Source organism: Scyliorhinus torazame, chromosome 21 (assembly GCF_047496885.1).
Source record: "Scyliorhinus torazame isolate Kashiwa2021f chromosome 21, sScyTor2.1, whole genome shotgun sequence".
NCBI lineage: Eukaryota > Metazoa > Chordata > Chondrichthyes > Carcharhiniformes > Scyliorhinidae > Scyliorhinus > Scyliorhinus torazame.
In genome coordinates this window covers 134,528,305-134,552,191 of record NC_092727.1, presented here as the reverse complement: position 1 = coordinate 134,552,191, position 23,887 = coordinate 134,528,305, and the positions used below count along the sequence as shown (strand labels likewise).

The window sequence follows — 23,887 nt, the reverse complement described above, 5'->3', positions numbered from 1 at the left end:
TTGCTTCAGACTTAGTCGGGGGCAGTTGTCCCCTTTCCTTTGCCTCGTTAAAGGTCCTCGTCAGTACCGGGGCGAGCAAGTCCAAATATTTTCTGTAGAATTCAACTGGGAATCCGTCCGGTCCCGGGGCCTTTCCCGTCTGCATATTCCTGATTCCTTTCACCACTTCTTCTACCTCGATCTGTGCTCCCAGTCCCACCCTTTCCTGCTCTTTCACCTTGGGAATTTCCAGCCAATCCAAAAAGTCCATCATTCTCTCCCTCCCATCCGGGGGTTGAGCTTCATATAATTTTTTATAAAATGTCTTGAACACTTCATTCACTCTCTCCGCTCCCCGCTCCATCTCTCCTTCCTCGTCCCTCACTCCCCCTATTTCCCTCGCTGCTCCCCTTTTCCTCAATTGGTGTGCCAGCAATCTGCTCGCCTTCTCCCCATATTCATACTGTACACCCTGTGCCTTCCTCCATTGTGCCTCTGCAGTGCCTGTAGTCAGCAAGTCAAATTCCACATGCAGCCTTTGCCTTTCCCTGTACAATCCCTCCTCCGGTGCTTCCGCATATTGTCTGTCCACCCTCAAAAGTTCTTGCAGCAACCGCTCCCGTTCCTTACTCTCCTGCTTCCCTTTATGTGCCCTTATTGATATCAGCTCCCCCCTAACCACCGCCTTCAACGCCTCCCAGACCACTCCCACCTGGACCTCCCCATTGTCATTGAGTTCCAAATACTTTTCAATACATCCCCTCACCCTTAGACACACCCCCTCATCCGCCATTAGTCCCATGTCCATTCTCCAGGGTGGGCGCCCTCCTGCTTCCTCCCCTATCTCCAAGTCCACCCAGTGTGGGGCATGATCCGAAATGACTATAGCCGTATATTCCGTTCCCCTCACCTTCGGGATCAATGCCCTACCCAGCACAAAAAAGTCTATGCGCGAATAGACTTTATGGACATAGGAGAAAAACGAGAACTCCTTACTCCTAGGTCTACTGAATCTCCACGGGTCCACCCCTCCCATCTGCTCCATAAAATCTCTAAGCACCTTGGCTGCTGCCGGCCTCCTACCAGTCCTGGTCTTCGACCTATCCAGCCCTGGTTCCAACACCGTGTTAAAGTCTCCCCCCATTATCAGCTTTCCCGTCTCTAGGTCCGGAATGCGTCCGAGCATTCGCCTCATAAAATTGGCATCATCCCAGTTCGGGGCATACACGTTTACCAAAACCACCATCTCTCCCTGTAGTTTGCCACTCACCATCACGTATCTGCCCCCGTTATCCGCCACTATAGTCTTTGCCTCGAACATTACCCGCTTCCCCACTAATATAGCCACCCCTCTGTTTTTCGCATCCAGCCCCGAATGGAACACCTGCCCCACCCATCCTTTGCGCAGCCTAACCTGGTCTATCAGTTTCAGGTGCGTTTCCTGTAACATAACCACATCTGCTTTAAGTTTCTTAAGGTGTGCGAGTACCCGTGCCCTCTTTATCGGCCCGTTGAGCCCTCTCACGTTCCACGTGATCAGCCGAGTTGGGGGGGCTTCCCACCCCCCCCCCCCCCCCCCCCCCCCTTGCCGATTAGCCATCGTCTTTTTACAGCTTCTCACCCAGTTCCCACGCAGCTGTATCTCCCCCAGGCGGTGCCCCCCCCGCCCATCCTCTCCCGTACCCACTCCCCCCTTTCCCCAGCAGCAGCAACCCAGTTATTCCCCCCTCCCACCCCCCCCGCTAGACCCCCCGCTAGCGTAATTACTCCCCCCATGTTGCTCCCAGAAGTCAGCAAACTCTGGCTGACCTCGGCTTCCCCCCGTGACCACGGCTCGCACCGTGCGACGCCCCCTCCTTCCTGCTTCTCTATTCCCGCCATAATTATCATAGCGCGGGAACCAAGCCCGCGCTTCTCCCTTGGCCCCGCCCCCCATGGCCAACGCCCCATCTCCTCTCCCTCCCCACCTCCCCCCATCACCACCTGTGGGAGAGAGAAAAGTTACCATACCGCAGGATTAGAACATAAAACCCCTCTTCGCCCCCCACATTCGCCCCACCACTTTGTCCAAACGTTCTTTTTAATAATCCACTCATTCCAGTTTTTCTTCTACAATAAAAGTCCACACTTCATCCGCCGTCTCAAAGTAGTGGTGCCTCCCTTGATATGTGACCCACAGTCTTGCCGGTTGCAGCATTCCAAATTTTATCTTCCTTTTATGAAGCACCGCCTTGGCCCGATTAAAGCTCGCCCTCCTTCTCGCCACCTCCGCACTCCAGTCTTGATAAACGCGGATCACCGCGTTCTCCCATTTACTGCACCGAGTTTTCTTCGCCCATCTAAGGACCATTTCTCTATCCTTGAAACGGAGGAATCTCACCACTATGGCTCTGGGAGTTTCTCCTGCTCTCGATCCTCGCGCCATAACTCGGTACGCTCCCTCCACCTCCAACGGACCCGTCGGGGCCTCCGCTCCCATTAACGAGTGCAGCATCGTGCTCACATATGCCCCGACGTCCGCCCCCTCCACACCTTCAGGAAGACCAAGAATCCTCAGGTTGTTCCTCCTTGCGTTGTTTTCCAGTGCCTCCAACCTCTCCACACATCGTTTCTGATGTGCCTCCTGTATCTCCGTCTTCACCACCAGGCCCTGTATATCGTCCTCATTCTCGGCTGCCTTCGCCTTCACGACCCGAAGCTCCTGCTCCTGGGTCTTTTGTTCCTCCTTTAGCCCTTCGATCGCCTGTAGTATCGGGGCCAACAGTTCTTTCTTCATTTCCTTTTTTATCTCCTCCACGCAGCATTTCAAGAACTCTTGTTGTTCAGGGCCCCATATGAAACTGCCACCTTCCGACGCCATCTTGGTTTTAGCTTGCCTTCCTTGCCGCTGTTCCAAAGGATCCGCTGCAATCCGGCCACTTTCCTCTCCTTTTTCCATCCGTGTCCAGGGGGAATTCCCTTCTGGTTTACCGCACGATGTTTTTTGCCATTAAAATTGCCGTTGGGGCTCCTGTCAAGAGCCCAAAAGTCCGTTCCACCGGGAGCTGCCGAAACGTGCGACTTAGCTGGTCATCGCCGCACCCGGAAGTCCCTGCTACCCTTCTTAAACAAAGGGACAACATTAGCAATTCTCCAGTCCTCCGGGACCTCACCCGTGCTCAAGGATGCTGCAAAGATATCTGTTAAGGCCCCAGCTATTTCGTCTTTCGCTTCCCTCAGTAACCTGGGATAGATCCCATCTGGACCTGGGGACTTGTCCACCTTAATGCCTTTTGGAATACCCAAAACTTCCCCCTTCCTTATGCCGACTTGACCTAGAGTACTTAAACATCCACCCCTAGCCTCAACATCCGTCATGTCCCTCTCCTTGGTGAATACCGATGCAAAGTACTTATTAAGAATCTCACCCATTTCCTCTGACTCCACGCATAATTTCCCTCTTTTGTCTTTGAGTGGGCCAATCCTTCCTCTAGTTACCCTCTTACTCCTTGTATACGAATAAAAGGCTTTGGGATTTTCCTTAACCCTGTTAGCCAAAGATATTTCATGACCCCTTTTAGCCCTCTTTATTGCGCATTTGAGATTTGTCCTACTTTCCTGATATTCCTCCAAAGCTTCGTCAGTTTTAAGTCGCCTAGATCTTATGTATGCTTCCTTTTTCATCTTAGCTAGTCTCACAATTCCACACATCATCCATGGTTCCCTAATCTTTGCCATTTCTATCCCTCATTTTCACAGGGACATGTCTGGCCTGCACTCTAACCAACCTTTCCTTAAAAGACTCCCACATTTAGAATGTGGATTTGCCCTTAAACAGCTTCTCCCAATCCACATTCCCTAGCTCCTGCCGAATTTTGTTATACTTGGCCTTTCCCCAATTTAGCACTCTTCCTTTAGGACCACACTCGTCTTTGTCCATGAGTATTCTAAAATTTACGGAATTGTGATCGCTATTCCCAAAGTAATCACCGACTGAAACGTCAACCACCTGGCCGGGATCATTCCCCAATACTAGGTCCAGTATGGCCCCTTAAATAGTTGAACTATTTACATACTGCTCTAAAAAACTCTCCTGGATGCTCCTTACAAATTCTGCTCCATCTACGCCTCCAACACTACGTGAGTCCCATTCAATGTTGGGGAAGTTAAAATCTCCCATCACGACCACCCTATTGCTCCTACATTTTTCTATAATCTGTCTACATATTTGTACCTCTACTTCACGCTCGCTTTTGGGAGGCCTGTAGTAAAGTCCCAACAATGTTACTGCACCCTTCCTATTTCTTAGCTCTACCCATATTGCCTCAGTGCTCGAATCCTCCATCGTGCCCTCAATCACAACTGTGATATCATCTCTGAGCAGTAATCCAACTCCTCCACCCCTTTTAGTGAATACCAGGTGATAAACTTATCACACCAGGTCGGGGTATCGTTAACTGTCTTAGGACTAACTATCTCGGGGTTTTGTGTATGGGGGTGGGAATCATTCACAGCCTGTGTGGTAGGGGTCAGGGGGGCAGCGTCCATGCGCAACTGAAGGGATCCCGCTAAGATCCAGGTGAACATGAAGGTTGTCTTCATCTTTCCGTCTTTCTGTCTTCTTTTTCTTCCTCTGGGGTTCTTGAGGTTCCGGAGTTCTATGGACACAAGCATAATATCTGTTATGAAATGAAATGAAAATCGCTTATTGTCACAAGTAGGCTTCAAATGAAGTTACTGTGAGCCCCTAGTCGCCACATTCCGGCGCCTGTTCGGGGAGGCTCTTACGGGAATCGAACCGTGCTGCTGGCCTGCCTTGGTCTGCTTTCAAAGCCAGCGATTTAGCCCTGTGCTAAACAGCCCCTATTATATTGCTTAAGATCTCGTATGTCTGTCTGTCAGTCCTTTGTTGCCAATTTCCCTTTATAATTGATCACCATCTGTGACTCCCTCATTAAAAAAACCCACAAATATTTGGACAAGACATCCGAGAAAAATACTGACACAGTGCGAGCCGTCTCGCAGCCTGTGCGATCTACCATCCTAGTGTTTGAGGATGTAAATAGTATACGGAAGCAATCTAAGGGTCGCCAAAAACAAACAAAGAATTTTGAACTGAAAGTGCCAAAATGGGGTGCGTATGGACCGCAGCGGGTTAGAAATGGGTGGAATCCCCGGGTAGGACGGTGACCAGTGCCGTTTGCGCTCTACCCGAGCGTCGCTGACCAGAGGGGGGTCCTCAGGCAGGGCGGGGACCAGTGTCATTTCTCCACTGCCTGAGCGACCGGCAAGAACGGGTAAGAATGTGGGCGTCGTGGGGGCTGCCTCTCGTGATCAAATCAGGAGAGTAGCTATGAGTGGTGTCTGCCGACAAACTAGTTCCTCCGAAGGATTGTCTGTCGACAAACTAGTTCCTCTGAACGGTTGTCTGGGGACAAACTTGTTCCTCTAACAGGCATTGGGCGTCAAAAGTGTGGTGGCGTGGGGCTATGAAAAACTTCCAAATTTACACACAACAAACATGTACATTAAACAAACAAACATACAACAAACATGGTGCAGGTTCCATCAGAAAGGACACCGTATCTGTCCATCGGTTCCTTTTTTTTTTCCATCATCTGGACACCTCATTGCTCAGTAGCGAACAGGAGTGCAAAGGGATTCGGTTGTGGGAGTCAGACTCTATGCCATCATCTTCTCCCGGCTGCCATACTCTTGACTGGAGTAGTTTGGCTAAAGCTGCTTGGGCTGAATTGGGGTCCATCTCACCATTCCGGATGAGCCTGAACGAATTGTCTCGGTGCCAGAATCGTGTGTCGAGGTTGGAGCTGCGAGGCTGTAATCCGTAATCGTCGGGCGGTGGGCCTGGGTCAGGGGCTTTGATGTACGTGATTTCGAAGGGGTCACTGGAATCATGCTTGGATTCGCTGGGAATGGAGCCTGGTGCAGGGGTATAATAACGGGTGTGCTGTGGCTGTTGCTATCACTGTCGCTGCTGGTTGAAGGAAGGGAGAGGCGGAGTTGTGCCTCTGGGGTGGAGTTGAAATGTCTGAGGACGGGCTGGACTGGCTGGGGGAGGGTAGGAATGCGTCATCTGTGGGCGGGGCGTGCTCGTCTGTTGCTGCGAGCAAGATGTGGTGTGAATGGTTGTTCTTCGAGCCATAAGCCTTAAGCTGGTTTATGTAACCATGCAGACTTGCCATTGGGATATGTGATCTTGGATAGCGAGGGGTTTACTTTGTCCGAAATGGAGTATGGTCTGGAAAATTTGGGGGAAAGGAATGAACTGGGGTTGTATAGGGAAAGCATCACTTGCTGCCCTACTCCAAACTCGGCGGCGTGTACCTTTTTATCGAAACGAGCTTTACTTTGTTTCCTCCTGGTCCCAAGTCTCACAGCTGCTGCGAGCTGGGCTGCCTTTATGTTCTCAATAAGCTGCTGTACAGCCGAATTTTGTTATACTTGACCTATCCCCAATTTAGCACTGTTTCTTTAGGACCACTCCCGTCTTTGTCCATGAGTATTCTAAAATTTATGGAATTGTGATCGCTATTCCCAAAGTAATCGCCGACTGAAACTTCATCCACCTGGCCGGGATCATTCCCCAATACCAGGTCCAGTATGGCCCCTTCCCGAGTTGGACTATTTACATACTGCTCTAAAAAACTCTCCTGGATGCTCCTTACAAATTCTGCTCCATCTACGCCTCCAACACTACGTGAGTCCCATTCAATGTTGGGGAAGTTAAAATCTCCCATCACGACCACCCTATTGCTCCTACATTTTTCTATAATCTGTCTACATATTTGTACCTCTAATTCACGCTCGCTTTTGGGAGGCCTGTAGTAAAGTCCCAACAACCCTTCCTATTTCTTAGCTCTTCCCATATTGCCTCAGTGCTTGAATCCTCCATCGTGCCCTCCTTAATCACAGCTGTGATATCATCTCTGACCAGTAATGCAACTCCTCCACCCCTTTTACCTCCCTCTCTATCCCTCCTGAAGCATTTATACCCTGGGATATTTAGTTGCCAGCCTTGCCCTTCCCTCAACCAAGACTCCGTAATATCACATCATATTCCCAGGTACTAATCCAAGTCCTAAGTTCATTTGCCTTACCTGCTGCACTTCTCGCATTGAAACAAATGCACCTCAGACTACCTGTCCCTTTGCGTTCATCATCTCTTCCCTGTCTACTCTTCCCCTTAGTCACATTGAGTTTAATATCTAGTACCTTACTGGCTTTAGTTGCTGCCTCTTTACTGACCTCTAACTTCCTAATCTGTTTCCCATCCCTCTGCCACATTAGTTTAAAACCTCCCCAACAGTGTTAGCAAAAGCACCCCCTAGGACATTGGTTCCAGTCCTGCCCAGGTGTAGACCATCCGATTTGTAATGGTCCCACCGCCCCCAGAACTGGTTCCAATGTCCCAAAAATCTGAACCCCTCCCTCCTGCACCATCTCTCAAGCCACATATTCATTCTGACTATTCTTGAATTTCTACTCTGACAGTTTTGTGGCACTGGTAGCAATCCTGAGATTACTACCTTTGAAGTCCTACTTTTTAACTTATCTCCTAACTCCCTAAATTCTGATTGTAGGACCTCATCCCGTTTTTTACCTATATCGTTCGTGCCTATATGCACCACGACAACTGCTGGTCACCCTCCCCCTTCAGTATGTCCTGCAGCCAATCTGAGACATCCCTTACCCGTGCACCCGGGAGGCAACGTACCATTCGGGAGTCTCGTTTTCGACCACAGAAACGCCTGTCTACTCCCCTTACAATTGAATCTCCTATGACTATAGCCCTGCCAGTCTTTTTCCCGCCCTTCCGTGCAGCAGAGCCAGCCACTGTGCCATGAGCCTGGCTACTACTGCCTTCCCCTGATGAGTCATCTCCCCCAACAGTATCCAAAACGGTATACCTGTTTTGGAGGGAGATGACCGCAGGGGACACCTGCACTGCCTTCCTGTTCTTTCTCTGCCTTTTGGTCACCCATTCCCTGTCTCCCTCACCAATCCTAATCTGTGGTGTGAGCAACTCACTGAACGTGCTATCCACGACTTCCTCAGCATCGCGGATGCTCCAAAGTGAGTCCATCCGCAGCTCCAGAGCCGTCATGCGGTCTAACAGGAGCTGCAGCTGGACACACTTCCCGCACACAAAGGAGTCAGGGGCATCGGCCCCGTCCCTGAACTCCCACATTGAGCACGAGGAGCATAACACGGGTCTGGGATCTTCTGCCATTTTTACACTTTACCTTAAATGATTACAAATATATCAAATAATGAATAAGTGAAAGGAATAAAGATTTTACTTACCAATCACAATACTTACCAACACACAAAGAGTTAATTTCTCCCAGCTACTGCTAATTGGAGCACTTTCCTTACCAGCCAATCAGGTCACTGCTTTGCTGTGATGTCACTCTTCAAGGTAAGTTTTTAAAGAGGTAAACTTACCTTACCGACAGACCTCTGGCCACTGCCCACACCTAATATCTGAAGGCTGCTTCTCCTGCAAGGTAAGGGGCAGCACGGTAGCCTTGTGGGTAGCACAATTGCGTCACAGCTCCAGGGTCCCAGGTTCTATTCCGGCTTGGGTCACTGTCTGTGCGGAGTCTGCACGTTCTCCCCGTGTCTGCGTGGGTTTCCTCCGGGTGCGCCGGTTTCCTCCCACAGTCCAAAGATGTGCAGGTTAGGTGGATTGGTCATGATAAATTGCCCTTAGTGTCCAAAATTGCCCTTAGTGTTGGGTGGGGTTACTGGGTTATGGGGATAGGGTGGAGGTGTTGACCTTGGGTAGGGTGCTCTTTCCAAGAGCCGGTGCACAATGCTACCGTGCTGTCCCTAATAGAGGAGAGCTTCTGTACAGCCCGCCAGCCCTCGCCACAACAACACTCCTATCCTGCCAGCCAAGCACTCAACAAGCCCAGTGGTATAAGTCACACTCCAAACCTGGAACAGTACTTTGACCTGACCAAAATGTCCACTATCGCCCCCATCTGCGACAACCGCAAGTTTGCGCCAGCCATGATGGACGCCACCTTTAAGAGGTGGAGACAGGATGGGGGGACGCTGATTGTGAGGGACTTCGATACAGAGGACAACTTCCTCCGCAAGGAGATGAGGACCTACTATCGGACTCCGAGACATTCAATGTTAGAGGAACTACTAGACGCGGGATAGACAACGGGGGGCCGAGAAAAAGGCCACAGAGATAGGGCCCTAAGGCAGGGACAAAGGGTCCCAGGTCAGAATGGGAGCCGGCTCAGGACGAACCAACCCGGTACGTCACCTCTTCCTTCCCCCCCCCCCCCCCCCCCCCCCCCCCCCCCCAAAAACACACACACACAATGGAAAAGTCCATTCCAACCGGCAGACGAGGAGAGGGAGGGCGAGGTCAGCAGACAAGAGGCGGGGTCAGCAGACAAGGGGCGGGGGGAGGGCGGGGTCAGCTGATGGGGAGGGAGGGTGGGGTCAGCAGACAAGAGGGGAGGGAGGGTGGGGTCAGCAGACAAGGGGTGGGGGAGGGCGGGGTCAGCTGATGGGGAGGGAGGGTGGGGTCAGCAGACAAGGGGGGAGGGAGGACGGGGTCAGCAGACAAGGGGGGGAGGGCGGGGTCAGCTGATGGGGAGGGAGGGTGGGGTCAGCAGACAAGAGGGGAGGGAGGGTGGGGTCAGCAGACAAGGGGGGGGAGGGCGGGGTCAGCAGACAAGGGGGGGAGGGCGGGGGTCAGCAGACAAGAGGGGGAGGGTGGGGTCAGCAGACAAGGGGAGGGAGGATGGGGTCAGCAGACAAGGGGGGAGGGAGGGCGGGGTCAGCAGACAAGGGGCAGGGGGAGGGCGGGTCAGCTGACAAAGGAGAGAGGGTGGGGTCAGCGGACAAAGGGTGGGGGGAGGGGAGGTCAGCTGATGAGGGGGGAGGGAGTGCGGGATCAGACAAGGGGGGGGAGGGATGGCGGGGTCAGCAGACAAGGAGGGGGGGTCCAGCTGACAAGCGGGAGGGGGGTGGGGTCAGCTGGGAAGGGTGGGGGAGGGAGGGGAAAGGGCATTGTGGGAGTGGACCTGAGTAAGATTGGAATAAGGAATGTTCCACAAACCCACAAAAAGACAGGCATAGGTGGGGCCCATGTGGGTACCCAAAGCCGCATTGTATATTTGCAGGAAGTGAGACAACTTTAAGGAGAAGTTATTAATTTTTGAGTGAGAGAACAAGTTAAGCTAGGCGGAGGAGAGTAATGATAGCTGGGGATTGTTCAGGCCTTGCTTGAGGAAGAAGCGGAGAGCCCTGATCCCTCCCCCCGAAGGGGGTGGAGGTGTAGAGGGATTGGACGTCCATACTTAAGAGGAGGCGGTTAGGGTCTATAAGCTGGAAACTGTTAATGTGACGTCAGAGGAATCACCAATGTAGGTGGGAAGAGTAAGGACATAAAGGGTGAAACAGTCCTTTTCGGAGTACAGAACATTCAGCATAGTCGAGGGGAAGGTCAGAAGGTATAGTGAATACATGCCAAGGGCTGGGATTGGAAGAAGGAATGGGGTCAGCTATGGAGGGCCCCAGATGGGCATTAGCATCCGTAGGTTGCTGGAATTTGCATTCCTTCCGACCCGAAAGGAAGTGAAAGACCATTTTGTTTAGATGTCAGATGAGACAAAGATTGAAATGGAACTGGGGATAAAGACAGATTTGAGAGAGGATGAGTTGATGTTGTCTTTGGTTCTGTAGTGGGGGTCGTATGGATTTGAAACCTTAGCTCTGTTTCTCTTCCAGCATTTTCTGTTTTATTTACATCCTTTCTTGTTGGACTGGACTAGACACATACTGCTGTAGAACATTAACCTGATCACAATTGTAAAGTGGGACAGTGGTACTGTAAAGTCCCCCAATTTAACTATATAATGTTTGCACCTCTCTATAATTTTCTGCAGATTTGTTATTCTACATCCTTCTCACTAGTTTGCCGTCTATAGACTACACCGAGCAATGGTCTTGCAGCATTATTGTTCCTTGGCACTAGCCATATTCATAGAATCATAGAATGTACAGTACAGAAGGAGGCCATTCAGCCCATCGAGTCTGCACCAGCCCTTGGAACGAACACCCTACCTAAGCCCACGCCTCCACCCTATCCCTGTAACCCCAGCTATCTTTTTGGACACTAAGGGCAATTTAGCATGGCCACTTCACCTAACCTGCACATCTTTGGACTGTGGGAGGAAACCGGAGCACCCGGAGGAAACCCACGCAGAGTACATGCAGACTCCACACAGACAGTGACCCAAGCCGGGAATCGAACCTGGGACCCTGGAGCAGTGAAGCAACAGTGCTATCCACTGTGCTGCCCAATTGATTCTGTCCTTGAATCCTTTGGGACATCCTTTTTCTCCAGCACGGCAATGCTGCCCTTGACCAATACTGCCACACCTCCTCCTTCCCTGCATTTTCTCAGCACCTGGTACCCGGGAACGTTTAACACCCAGTCCTGTGATCTACAGGATGTGCAGTAACAATTTACCAGGGTCACTTCAACAGCTTTCAATTTCTGTGACCTCTGCCACTGAGAGGTGAAGCACAGCAACGTTGTGGGACAATCATCACCCTCAAGTTCCACACCAAATCTCACACCATCAGGACTTGTGCAAGTATCATAGAATTTACAGCGCAGAAGGAGGCCATTCGGCCCATCGAGTCTGCACCGGCTCTTGGAAAGAGCACCCTACCCAAGGTCAACACCTCCACCCTATCCCCATAACCCAGTAACCCCACCCAACACTAAGGGCAATTTTGGACACTGAGGGCAATTTATCATGGCCAATCCACCTAACCTGCACATCTTTGGACTGTGAGAGGAAACCGGAGCACCCGGAGAAAACACACACACACACGGGGAGAACGTGCAGACTCCGCACAGACAGTGACCCAAGCCGGAATCGAACCTGGGACCCTGGAGCTGTGAAGCAATTGTGCTATCCACAATGCTACCATGCTGCCCTTAAGTATCCTTTGTTATCACTGGGTCAAGATCTATTGTGTGCTACATGGTCTGCAGCAATTCATAAGGAAGGCCCACCACCAGCTCAGAATTACTCCAGATGGGTGTTAAACATGGTTCTGTAATGTCGGTACATTCCCAAAACAAATTTCTTCCGATTTTTGTTACTCTTATCTGATTTCCTGTCTAGAGTGAGTTTGCAGCTGTTGGTGAAGCTGATCTGAAGGTCCTGGACATTCAGCTCGGTGGCCTGGGTGAGAGGTTCCAGAATGTTCAGCAGAGCTGCCGGCAAATGGAAACAGGTGTGTTGGGGAGGTGGGGGTGGAGTGTTTTGGAAGTTCGCACTAAGGTACAGGGATATCTTGAACTAATAAAATGCATATGTTTATACTTCAACAATTGCTACTCCATCGGAAATAATGGTCCAAGATTGTTTAGTCCATTGTGTCTTTGTCAACTCTGAAACAGCAATGCAATCAGTTACAGTCTTCTGAAAAGGACAGCATGACTGATCTACTTCAACTTCACTTTTCCCATATCCTTCAGCGTCCAAAGGTTTTTCCATCTCGGTCGTGAATATTCTTGATTATTGAGCATGTAGCAAAATAAAGAAGCTACAAACTGCTTAGATATTAAGAGACTAAATGGGGCAGAGGCGCATAGGATTTAAAGAGGGGGGGGTCGCATTCACAAATCGCTAAAAGTAGCATTGTAGGATTTTTTAAAATGCGAACAAAACAATGGGGTTCATTTCCACAGAGAGAATTGAAAAGCAAATGCATTTTGTTAAACATGTACATATGTGCAGAATATATAGCAGAGCAGATGAATGCATGGATGGAGAGAGAAAGAGAGTGCAGAATGGAAGGCATTAGATTCCTGCTGTATTGGAACCTGTCTTGGGCGAGGTGGGATTGTAGAGGCCAGATGGATGAGCGCCTCAATGGGGCCTGGACTGATGTCCATGCAAAGTGGTTTGCGGGTAAAGTGGGGCAGGATTGAAATTAATTTGGCAGGGAGTGCGCACCAGAAAGTAGCATCAAAAAGGATAACGGTTTGCAAAGGATTGAGACAGACAGCACTTGAGTATGAAATAGTACAGCTTTAGATGGGATCAGACTGAGATAATATAAGTTCATAAAATATCGGAGCAGAAGTAGGTTATTTGGCCCATCAAATCTGCTGTGCCATTTGACCATGGCTGATATGTTCCTCATCCCCATTGTCCTGCCTTCTCCCTGTAATTCCTGATCTTCATATTCATCAAGAAATCCCCTTATTGATCATGAACACCATATTTGTGCTTGGGCTGCTGTTACGTACAGTGCTACAGATCAAGAGCTGGATGCTGAAATCAGCCAGAGTAGGTCTTAGAACACCCATGAACTAGGGGCAGGAGTCGGCAATTTAGCATCTCGAGTCCGCTCCTCCGTTCAATATTGATCTCATCCTGGCCTTAACTCCCCCGTTCTGCCCATTCTCCATAACCCTTCAACCCATTACCAAAATCTGTCTAACTCCTCCTTAAATTGACTCACTGTCCCAGCATGCACCACACTCTGGGGTAGCGAATTCCAGAGGTTCACAAACCTTTGGGAGAAGTAGACTTCCGGTTGCGGCGATGCCCAGCTAAGCCGCACGTTCCAGCGGCTGCAGCTCAAACGGACCTTCGGGCTCTTTTAAGAGCCCCAACAGGAAATTTTTTCACGACGAAACCCGGTGTGGGGTGAGTTAATAGTTAATAGGGAGTGTCCCCCCCCCAACGAAAGAGAAAAATATCGGCGGCGGCGGCTACATCCTCGACAATAGGGACAGAAGGAAAAAGAAGCAAGATGGCGGCGGAGAAAGCCCAGGCGACATGGGGGCCCGATCAAGACGAATTCTTAAGACGGTGTGTGGAGCTACTTATGAAGGAGGTGCTGACCCCGATGCTACAGGCAATTGAGGGGCTTAAGGAGGCACAAAGGACCCAGGAGACAGAGCTCCGCGTGGTGGAGCAGAAGGTGACGGATAATGAGGACGAGATCCTGGGCCTGGCCGTCAAAACACAGACGCACGAGGCGCTCCACAAAAAGTGCATTGAAAGGATTGAGGCCCTAGAAAACAGAGCACGAAGGAAGAACCTTCGGATCCTGGGTCTCCCTGAGGGAGTGGAAGGAGCGGACTGCGGGGCTTACGTGAGTACGATGCTAAGCTCGCTGATGGGAGCTGAGGCCCCTTCGGGCCCCTTAGAAGTGGAGGGGGCTCATCAGGTCCCTGCGAGGAGACCAAAGGCGGGAGAACCACCTAGGGCGACAATCGTGCGATTTCACCGCTTTAATGATCGAGAAGTGGTTCTGAGATGGGCCAAAAAGGTACGGAGTAGTAGATGGGGGAATGCGGTGGTACGGGTGTTCCAGGATTGGAATGCGGAGGTGGCGAGAAGGAGGGCGAGTTTTAATCGAGCCAAGGAGGTGTTACACAAGAAGAAGGTGAAGTTCGGGATGCTGCAGCCGGCGCGACTATGGGTCACGTACCAGGAGAGACATCACTACTTCGAAACGGCGGAAGAAGCATGGACCTTTATTAAAGATGAGAAATTGGATCGGAACTGAGGGACTGATATTAGAGGGAAATGTCACTGTCGATGTATATAGAGATGTAAATTGGGAAGGGGGGGGACACTAAGAAATGTGGGCGCCGGTGGGGGGGGAAAGAAGAGACATAGGCGGAGGATGAGGAATGGGAGTGGGGTGGGAGAGGGAGCTGCGCCACAAGGGGCGGGTCAGCTACAGAGATATTCCCGCACCAAAAAGATGATGGCGGGAAGATAGGCGCAAGGTAGATGGGAGTTCCCCACACGGGGGGGGGGGGGGGTCAAGGAGTGAGCAGGAGAAGCCGGGGTCAGTTGATGTCAGGTGACTTGCGGAAGTAATATGGGGGGAGCAATCGCGCTGGAGGGGGATCTAGTATGTTCATAAGGTGTACTCCCGGATAGATTTTTTTGTTTTGGGAAGGTCGTTGATCTCGAGGGTGGAAGAAACTGAGTATTCAGCCATAGCCATTTCGGATCATGCCGCACATTGGGTGGACCTGGAACTAGGAGAGGAGAGGGAGCAGCGTGCACTCTGGCGATTAGATGTGGGATTGTTGGCGGATGAGGGAGTCTGCGGAAGAGTGCGGGGATGTATCGAGAGATACCTGGAGGCCAATGACGACGGGGAGGTCCGAGTGGGAGTGATATGGGAAGCACTAAAGGCGGTGGTCAGAGGAGAGCTGATCTCCATCAGGGCCCACAAAGGGAAAACAGAGGCCAAGGAAAGGGCAAGATTAATGGGGGAGATCTTAAGGGTGGACAGAGAATTTGCGGAGACCCCGGAGGAGGGACTGTACAGGGAGAGACGACGACTCCAGGCGAGTTCGACCTTCTGACCACCAGGAGGGTGGAGGTGCTGTGGAGGAAGGCACAGGGGATGAGGTATGAATATGTCGCCTGTTGGCCCATCAGCTGCGAAAGAGGACAGCGGCGAGGGAGATGGGGGTGGGGGGATGGGGGGGGGAATTAGAGACGAAAAGGGAGCTACGGTGCGGAGAGCAGGGAAGATAAACGGGCTGTTTAAGACCTTTTACGAAAGACTTTATAGGTCCCAACCCCCGGAGGGAAAAGAGGAGATGCGGCTGTTTCTGGTCCAATTAAGGTTCCCGAGGGTGGAGGAGCAGGAGGTGGAAGGCCTGGGGGCACCAATTGGGGTGGACGAGGTTACCAAGGGGCTGGGGAACATGCAGGCAGGGAAGGCTCCGGGACCAGATGGGTTCCCGGTGGAATTTTATAGAAAATATGTGGACCTGCTGGCCCCGCTGTTGGTGAGGACTTTTAACGAGGCCAGGAAAGGAGGGACTCTACCCCCGACAATGTTGGAGGCGACATATCGCTAATTTTGAAGCGGGATAAAGATCCGCTGCAGTGCGGGTCCTATAGGCCTATTTCACTACTAAATGTGGACGCCAAATTGCTAGCAAAGGTGCTGGCAACGAGGATAGAGGACTGTGTCCCGGGGGTGGTGCACGAAGACCAGACAGGATTCGTAAAGGGGAGACAAATGTCAACGTGCGACGGCTATTAGGGGTGATAATGATGCCCCCAGTAGAGGGGGAGGCAGAGATAGTGGCGGCAATGGATGCAGAGAAGGCATTTGACAGGGTGGAGTGGGAGTACCTATGGGAGGTGCTGAGGAGGTTCGGGTTCGGGGACGGGTTTGTTAGTTGGGTCAAACTCCTCTATGGGGCCCCAACGGCAAGTGTGGTCACGGGTCAGCAAAGATCTGAGTATTTCCGACTATACAGGGGAACAAGACAGGGATGCCCGCTATCTCCATTACTGTTCGCGCTGGCAATTGAACCACTGGCCATGGCGCTGAGAGACTCCAGAAAATGGAGAGGGGTGATTAGAGGGGGAGAGGAACACCGAGTGTCACTCTACGCGGATGACCTACTGTTGTATGTGACGGACCCAGTGGGGGGGATGACAGAGGTCATGCAGATATTAAGGGAGTTCGGAGATTTCTCGGGATATAGGCTTAACATGGGGAAGAGTGAACTTTTCGTGATACACCCTGGGGACCAGAGTAGAGGGATAGATGGCCTGCCTTTAAGGAAAGTGGAAAGAAATTTTCGATACCTGGGGATTCAGATAGCCAGGAGCTGGGGAACCTTGCACAGACTTAATCTGACGTGACTGGTGGAACAAATGGGAGAGGACTTCAAGAGGTGGGACATGCAGCCACTGTCACTGGCGGGCAGAGTGCAGGCAATTAAGATGATGGTCCTCCCGAGGTTCCTATTTGTATTCCAATGTCTCCCTATACTGATCACTAAGGCCTTCTTTAAAAAAATAGGAGCATCACGAGCTTCGTGTGGGCAGGGAAAGTTCCGAGGGTAAGGAGGGGGTTCTTACAACGTAGCAGAGATAGAGGGGGACTGGCGCTGTCGAATTTGGGCGACTACTATTGGGCCGCCAATGTGGCGATGATCTGTAAATGGATGATAGAGGGAGCGGCGTGGAAAAGACTAGAGAGAAAGTCCTGTAAAGGGACGAGTCTAGAGGCGCTGGTGACGGCGCCACTACCATTCTCACCAAAAAAATTTACCACAAACCCAGTGGTGGCGGCAACATTAAATATCTGGGGACAATGGAGGTGACAGAGAGGTGTGCTGGGAGCTCTGGTGGGGTCCCCAATTAGGAACAACTATAGGTTTGCCCCAGGGAGGATGGGTGGAGGACTCCAGAGCTGGCACCAGTTGGGAATTAGGAGGGTGGGAGATTTATTTATAGACGGGGCGTTTGCGAGCTTGGGAGCGTTGGAGGAAAAGTATAAGCTGCCCCGGGGAAATTTCTTTAGGTATATGCAGGTGAAGGCGTTCACAAGACAACAGGTGAGGGAATTTCCATTGCTCCCGACACGGGATCCAGGATAGAATGCTCTCGGGGGTGTGGGTCGGGGAGGGCAAGGTGTCAGAGATATACCGAGAGATGAGAGAAGAGGGGGAGGAGCTGGTGGGCGAACTGAAAGGAAAGTGGGGAGAAGAGCTTGGGGAGGAGATAGAGGAGGGTCTGTGGGCTGATGCCCTAAGCAGGGTAAATTCCTCTTCCTCGTGTGCCAGGCTTAGCCTGATTCAATTTAAGGTGCTACATAGAGCACACATAACGGGAGCAAGGTTGAGCAGGTTCTTTGGAGTGGAGGACAAGTGTGGGAGGTGCGACGGAAGCCCAGCGAACCACACACATACGTTTTGGTTGTGCCCGGCACTGGAGGGGTATTGGAAGGGAGTGACGGGAGTGATTTCGAAGGTGGTGAAGGTCCGGGTCAAACCAGGCTGGGGGCTAGCTTTATTTGGAGTAGCGGATGAGCCGGGAGTGCAGGAGGCGAAAGAGGCCGATGTTGTGGCCTTTGCATCCCTAGTAGCCCAGCGTAGGATTTTACTCATGTGGAAGGAAGCGAAACCCCCCCGGACTGGAGGCCTGGATAAAGGATATGGCGGGGTTCATAAAACTGGAGCAGATGAAGTTTGCACTGAGAGGATCGGCTCAAGGGTTCACCAGAAGGTGGCAACCGTTCCTCGACTACCTAGCGGAACGTTAGAGGGAAGATAGATGACCAGCAGCAGCAACCCGGGGGGGGGGGGGGGGGGGAGGAGGGAGGGAGAGGGGAGGGGAAAGTTTAATTTTATGTTAATTGATTAGTTTACCAAGTTGGTTAGTTACTCTTTATTAGATTGTGGTTATCATGTTACATGTACTGTTAAATTTTCTTTGTTTGATGTGTAAGGGGAAAAAATTGTGAACGAAAAATTTAAATAAAATATATTTCAATCCTTTGGGAGAAGTAGTTTCTCCTCAAATCTGGTATAATTTTTCTACTTTTTATCCTAAGACTATGACCTATAAAGGGCAGCACGGTGGTGCAGTGGTTAGCATTGCTGCCTCACGGCGCCGAGGTCCCAGGTTCGAATCCCGGCCCTGGGTTACTGTCCATGTGGAGTTTGCACATTCTCCCCGTGTTTGCATGGGTCTCACCCCCACAACCCAAAGATGTGCAGGCTAGGTGGATTGGCCACGCTAAATTGCCCCTTAATTGGAAAAAATTAATTGGGTTCTCTAAATCTAAAAAAAAAGACTATGACCTATAGGAGGGACAAATATACGTTTGCAGTTTGTGTGTAAACACCAGAATTGGCTATCTACAAATATCCACAGAATCACCTGGTATATAGCACAGAAAAGGCCCTTCGGCCCATCACATCTGCACTGGACAAAACAACCACCGAACTATTCTAATCCCATTTTCCAGCACTTGGCCCATAGCCTTGTACCCATCTAAATACTTCTTAAATATGAGGGTCTCTGCCTCCACCAACCTTTCAGGCAGCGAGTTCCAGACTCCCACCCCCCCCTCTGGGTGAAAAGTTTCTAAACCCGCTAAACCTCCTGCCCCTCGCCTTAAATCTCTGCCCCCTGGTCATTTATCCCTCCACCAAGGAGAAAAGTTGCTTCCTGTCTACTCTATCTGTGCCCCATATAATTTTATACATCTCAATCGTGCCCCCCCTCAGTCTCCTCTGCTCCAAGGAAAACAATTCCAGTCAATCCAATCTCTCTTCATAACGGAAACTCTCCAGCCCGGACAACATCCTGGTAAATCTCTTCTGCACCCTTTCCAGTGGCTATCACATCCCTCCTACAATGTGGATTCCAGAATTGCTCACAATACTCTAGCTGTGGCCTAACCAACGTTTTATACAGTTCCAGCATAACCTCCCTGCTCTTAAACTCTATGCCTCGGCTAATAAAGGTGAGTATGTTCAAGATGGTCAGCAAGAAAGCTCGGAGTGAGATTTAAAAAAAAAAAAAAAAAAAATTCGAATTAAGGGGCAATTTAGCGTGGCCAATCCACCTACCCTACACATTTTTGGGTTGTGGGGCGAAACATACGCAAACATGGGGAGAATGTGCAAACTCCACACTGACAGTGACCCAGAGCAGGATCGAACCTGGGACCGCGGCGCCCTGAGGCAGCAGTGCTAACCACTGCACCACCATGCTGCCCTAGGGGCGGAGTGAGATGAGGAGTAACTTCTGTACTCAAGAGAGTTTTGGGGGTTTGGAATACGCTTCCTGGGGGAGTGGTGGAGGTGGATTCCATTGGAGGTTTCAAAAGAGAGCTGCATATATATTTGAAAGTGATGAATTTAGAGTGCTACAGAGCTAGAACATAGAACAATACAGCGCAGTACAGGCCCTTCGGCCCACGATGTTGCACCGACATGGGAAGTCAAAAAACAAAAGCCATCTAACCTACACTATGCCATTATCATCCATATGCTTATCCAATAAACTTTTAAATGCCCTCAATGTTGGCGAGTTCACTACTGTTGCAGGTAGGGCATTCCACGACCTCACCACTCTTTGCGTAAAGAACCTACCTCTGACCTCTGTCCTATATCTATTGCCCCTCAGTTTAAGGCTCTGTCCCCTCGAGCAAGCCATTTCCATCCGCGGGAGAAGGCTCTCACTGTCCACCCTATCTAACCCCCTGATCATTTTGTATACCTCTATTAAGTCTCCTCTTAACCTTCTTCTCTCTAATGAAAACAACCTCAAGTCCATCAGCCTTTCCTCATAAGATTTTCCTTCCATACCAGGCAACATCCTGGTAAATCTCCTCTGCACCCGCTCCAAAGCTTCCACGTCCTTCCAATAATGCGGTGACCAGAACTGTACGCAATACTCCAAATGCGGCCGTACCAGAGTTTTGTACAGCTGCAACATGACCTCATGACTCCGGAACTCAATCCCTCTACCAATAAAGGCCAACACTCCATAGGCCTTCTTCACAACCCTATCAACCTGGGTGGCAACTTTCAGGGATCTATGTACATGGACATCTAGATCCCTCTGCTCATCCACACTTCCAAGAACTTTACCATTAGCCAAATATTCCGCATTCCTGTTATTCCTTCCGAAGTGAATCACAAAGAACAAACAAAGAACAAAGAAATGTACAGCACAGGAACAGGCCCTTCGGCCCTCCAAGCCCGTGCCGACCATGCTGCCCGACTAAACTACAATCTTCTACACTTCCTGGGTCCGTATCCTTCTATTCCCATCCTATTCATGTATTTGTCAAGATGCCCCTTAAATGTCCCTATCGTCCCTGCTTCCACTACCTCCTCCGGTAGCGAGTTCCAGGCACCCACTACCCTCTGTGTAAAAAAACTTGCCTCGTACATCTACTCTAAACCTTGCCCCTCTCACCTTAAACCTATGCCCCCTAGTAATTGACCCCTCTACCCTGGGGAAAAGCCTCTGACTATCCACTCTGTCTATGCCCCTCATAATTTTGTATACCTCTATCAGGTCTCCCCTCAACCACCTTCGTTCCAGTGAGAGCAAACCGAGTTTATTCAACCGCTCCTCATAGCTAATGCCCTCCATACCAGGCAACATTCTGGTAAATCTCTTCTGCACCCTCTCTAAAGCCTCCACATCCTTCTGGTAGTGTGGCGACCAGAATTGAACACTATACTCCAAGTGTGGCCTAACTAAGGTTCTATACAGCTGCAACATGACTTGCCAATTCTTATACTCAATGCCCCGGCCAATGAAGGCAAGCATGCCGTATGCCTTCTTGACTACCTTCTCCACCTGTGTTGCCCCTTTCAATGACCTGTGGACCTGTACTCCTAGATCTCTTTGACTTTCAATACTCTTGAGGGTTCTACCATTCACTGTATATTCCCTACCTGCATTAGACCTTCCAAAATGCATTACCTCACATTTGTCCGGATTAAACTCCATCTGCCATCTCTCCGCCCAAGTCTCCAGACAATCTAAATCCTGCTGTATCCTCCGACAGTCCTCATCGCTATCCGCAATTCCACCAACCTTTGTGTCGTCTGCAAACTTACTAATCAGACCAGTTACATTTTCCTCCAAATCATTTATATATACTACAAAGAGCAAAGGTCCCAGCACTGACCCCTGTGGAACACCACTGGTCACAGCCCTCCAATTAGAAAATCATCCCTCCATTGCTACTCTCTGCCTTCTATGGCCTAGCCAGTTCTGTATCCACCTTGCCAGCTCACCCCTGATCCTGTGTGACTTCACCTTTTGTACTAGTCTACCATGAGGGACCTTGTCAAAGGTCTTACTGAAGTCCATATAGACAACATCTACTGCCCTACCTGCATCAATCATCTTGGTGACCTCCTCGAAAAACTCTATCAAGTTAGTGAGACACGACCTCCCCTTCACAAAACCATGCTGCCTCTCACTAATACGTCCATTTGCTTCCAAATGGGAGTAGATCCTGTCTCGAAGAATTCTCTCCAGTAATTTCCCTACCACTGAAGTAAGGCTCACCGGCCTGTAGTTCCCAGGATTATCCTTGCTACCCTTCTTAAACAGAGGAACAACATTGGCTATTCTCCAGTCCTCCGGGATATCCCCTGAAGACAGCGAGGATCCAAAGATTTCTGTCAAGGCCTCAGCAATTTCCTCTCCAGCCTCCTTCAGTATTCTGGGGTAGATCCCATCAGGCCCTGGGGACTTATCTACCTTAATATTTTTTAAGACACCCAACACTTCGTCTTTTTGGCTCACAATGTGACCCAGGCTATCTACACCCCCTTCTCCAGACTCAACATCTACCAATTCCTTCTCTTTGGTGAATACTGATGCAAAGTATTCATGTCGTACCTCGCCCATTTCCTCTGGCTCCACACATAGATTCCCTTGCCTATCCTTCAGTGGGCCAACCCTTTCCCTGGCTACCCTCTTGCTTTTTATGTCCGTGTAAAAAGCCTTGGGATTTTCCTTAACCCTATTTGCCAATGACTTTTCGTGACCCCTTCTAGCCCTCCTGACTCCTTGCTTAAGTTCCTTCCTACTTTCCTTATATTCCACGCAGGCTTCGTCTGTTCCCAGCCTTTTAGCCCTGACAAATGCCTCCTTTTTCTTTTTGACGAGGCCTACAATATCACTCGTCATCCAAGGTTCCCGAAAATTGCCGTATTTATCTTTCTTCCTCACAGGAACATGCCGGTCCTGTATTCCTTTCAACTGCCACTTGAAAGCCTCCCACATGTCAGATGTTGATTTGCCCTCAAACATCCGCCCCCAATCTATGTTCTTCAGTTCCCGCCTAATATTGTTATAATTAGCCTTCCCCCAATTTAGCACATTCATCCTCGGACCACTCTTATCCTTGTCCACCAGTACTTTAAAACTTACTGAATTGTGGTCACTGTTACCGAAATGCTCCCCTACTGAAACATCTACCATCTGGCCGGGCTCATTCCCCAATACCAGGTCCAGTACCGCCCCTTCCCTAGTTGGACTGTCTACATATTGTTTTAAGAAGCCCTCCTGGATGCTCCTTACAAACTCCGCCCCGTCTAAGCCCCTGGCACTAAGTGAGTCCCAGTCAATATTGGGGAAGTTGAAGTCTCCCATCACCACAACCCTGTTGTTTTTACTCTTTTCCAAAATCTGTCTACCTATCTGCTCCTCTATCTCCCGCTGGCTGTTGGGAGGCCTGTAGTATACCCCCAACATTGTGACTGCACCCTTCTTATTCCTGATCTCTACCCATATAGCCTCACTGCCCTCTGAGGTGTCCTCTCGCAGTACAGCTGTGATATTCTCCCGAACAAGTAGCGCAACTCCGCCTCCCCTTTTACATTCCCCTCTATCCCGCCTGAAACATCTAAATCCTGGAACGTTTAGCTGCCAATCCTGCCCTTCCCTCAACCAGGTCTCTGTAATGGCAACAACATCATAGTTCCAAGTACTAATCCAAGCTCTAAGTTCATCTGCCTTACCCGTAATGCTCCTTGCATTAAAACATATGCACTTCAGGCCACCAGACCCGCTGTGTTCAGCAACTTCTCCCCGTCTGCTCTGCCTCAGAGCCACACTGTCCCTAGTCCTCCCTCAATGCTCTCACCTTCTGACCTATTGCTCCCGTGCCCACCCCCCTGCCATACTAGTTTAAACCCTCCCGTGTGACACTAGCAAACCTCGCGGCCAGGATATTTATGCCTCTCCGGTTTAGATGCAACCCGTCCTTCTTATACAGGTCACACCTGCCCCGGAAGAGCTCCCAGTGGTCCAGATAATGGAAACCCTCCCTCCTACACCAGCTGTTTAGCCACGTGTTTATCTGCTCTATCTTCCTATTTCTAGCCTCACTGGCACGTGGCACAGGGAGTAATCCCGAGATTACAACCCTCGAGGTCCTGTCTTTTAACTTTCTGCCTAGCTCCCTGAACTCCTGCTGCAGGACCTCATGCCCCTTCCTGCCTATGTCGTTAGTACCAATATGTACAACGACCTCTGCCTGTTTGCCCTCCCCCTTCAGGATTCCCTCTACCCGTTCAGAGACATCCTGG

General features: G+C 50.5%; 1 protein-coding gene across 5 annotated transcripts in view; it reads left to right on the top strand.

Annotated features, from left to right (window-relative positions):
• Window positions 1-23,887, top strand: part of psmc3ip (PSMC3 interacting protein) — a 59,336-nt gene that overhangs the window by 22,541 nt on the left and 12,908 nt on the right. For all 5 annotated transcript variants that reach the window (XM_072487726.1, XM_072487724.1, XM_072487725.1 and 2 more), the window contains one exon: window positions 12,147-12,258. In XM_072487726.1, the coding sequence (XP_072343827.1) occupies window positions 12,147-12,258 (112 nt within the window). The remainder of the gene's footprint in view (window positions 1-12,146; window positions 12,259-23,887) is intronic.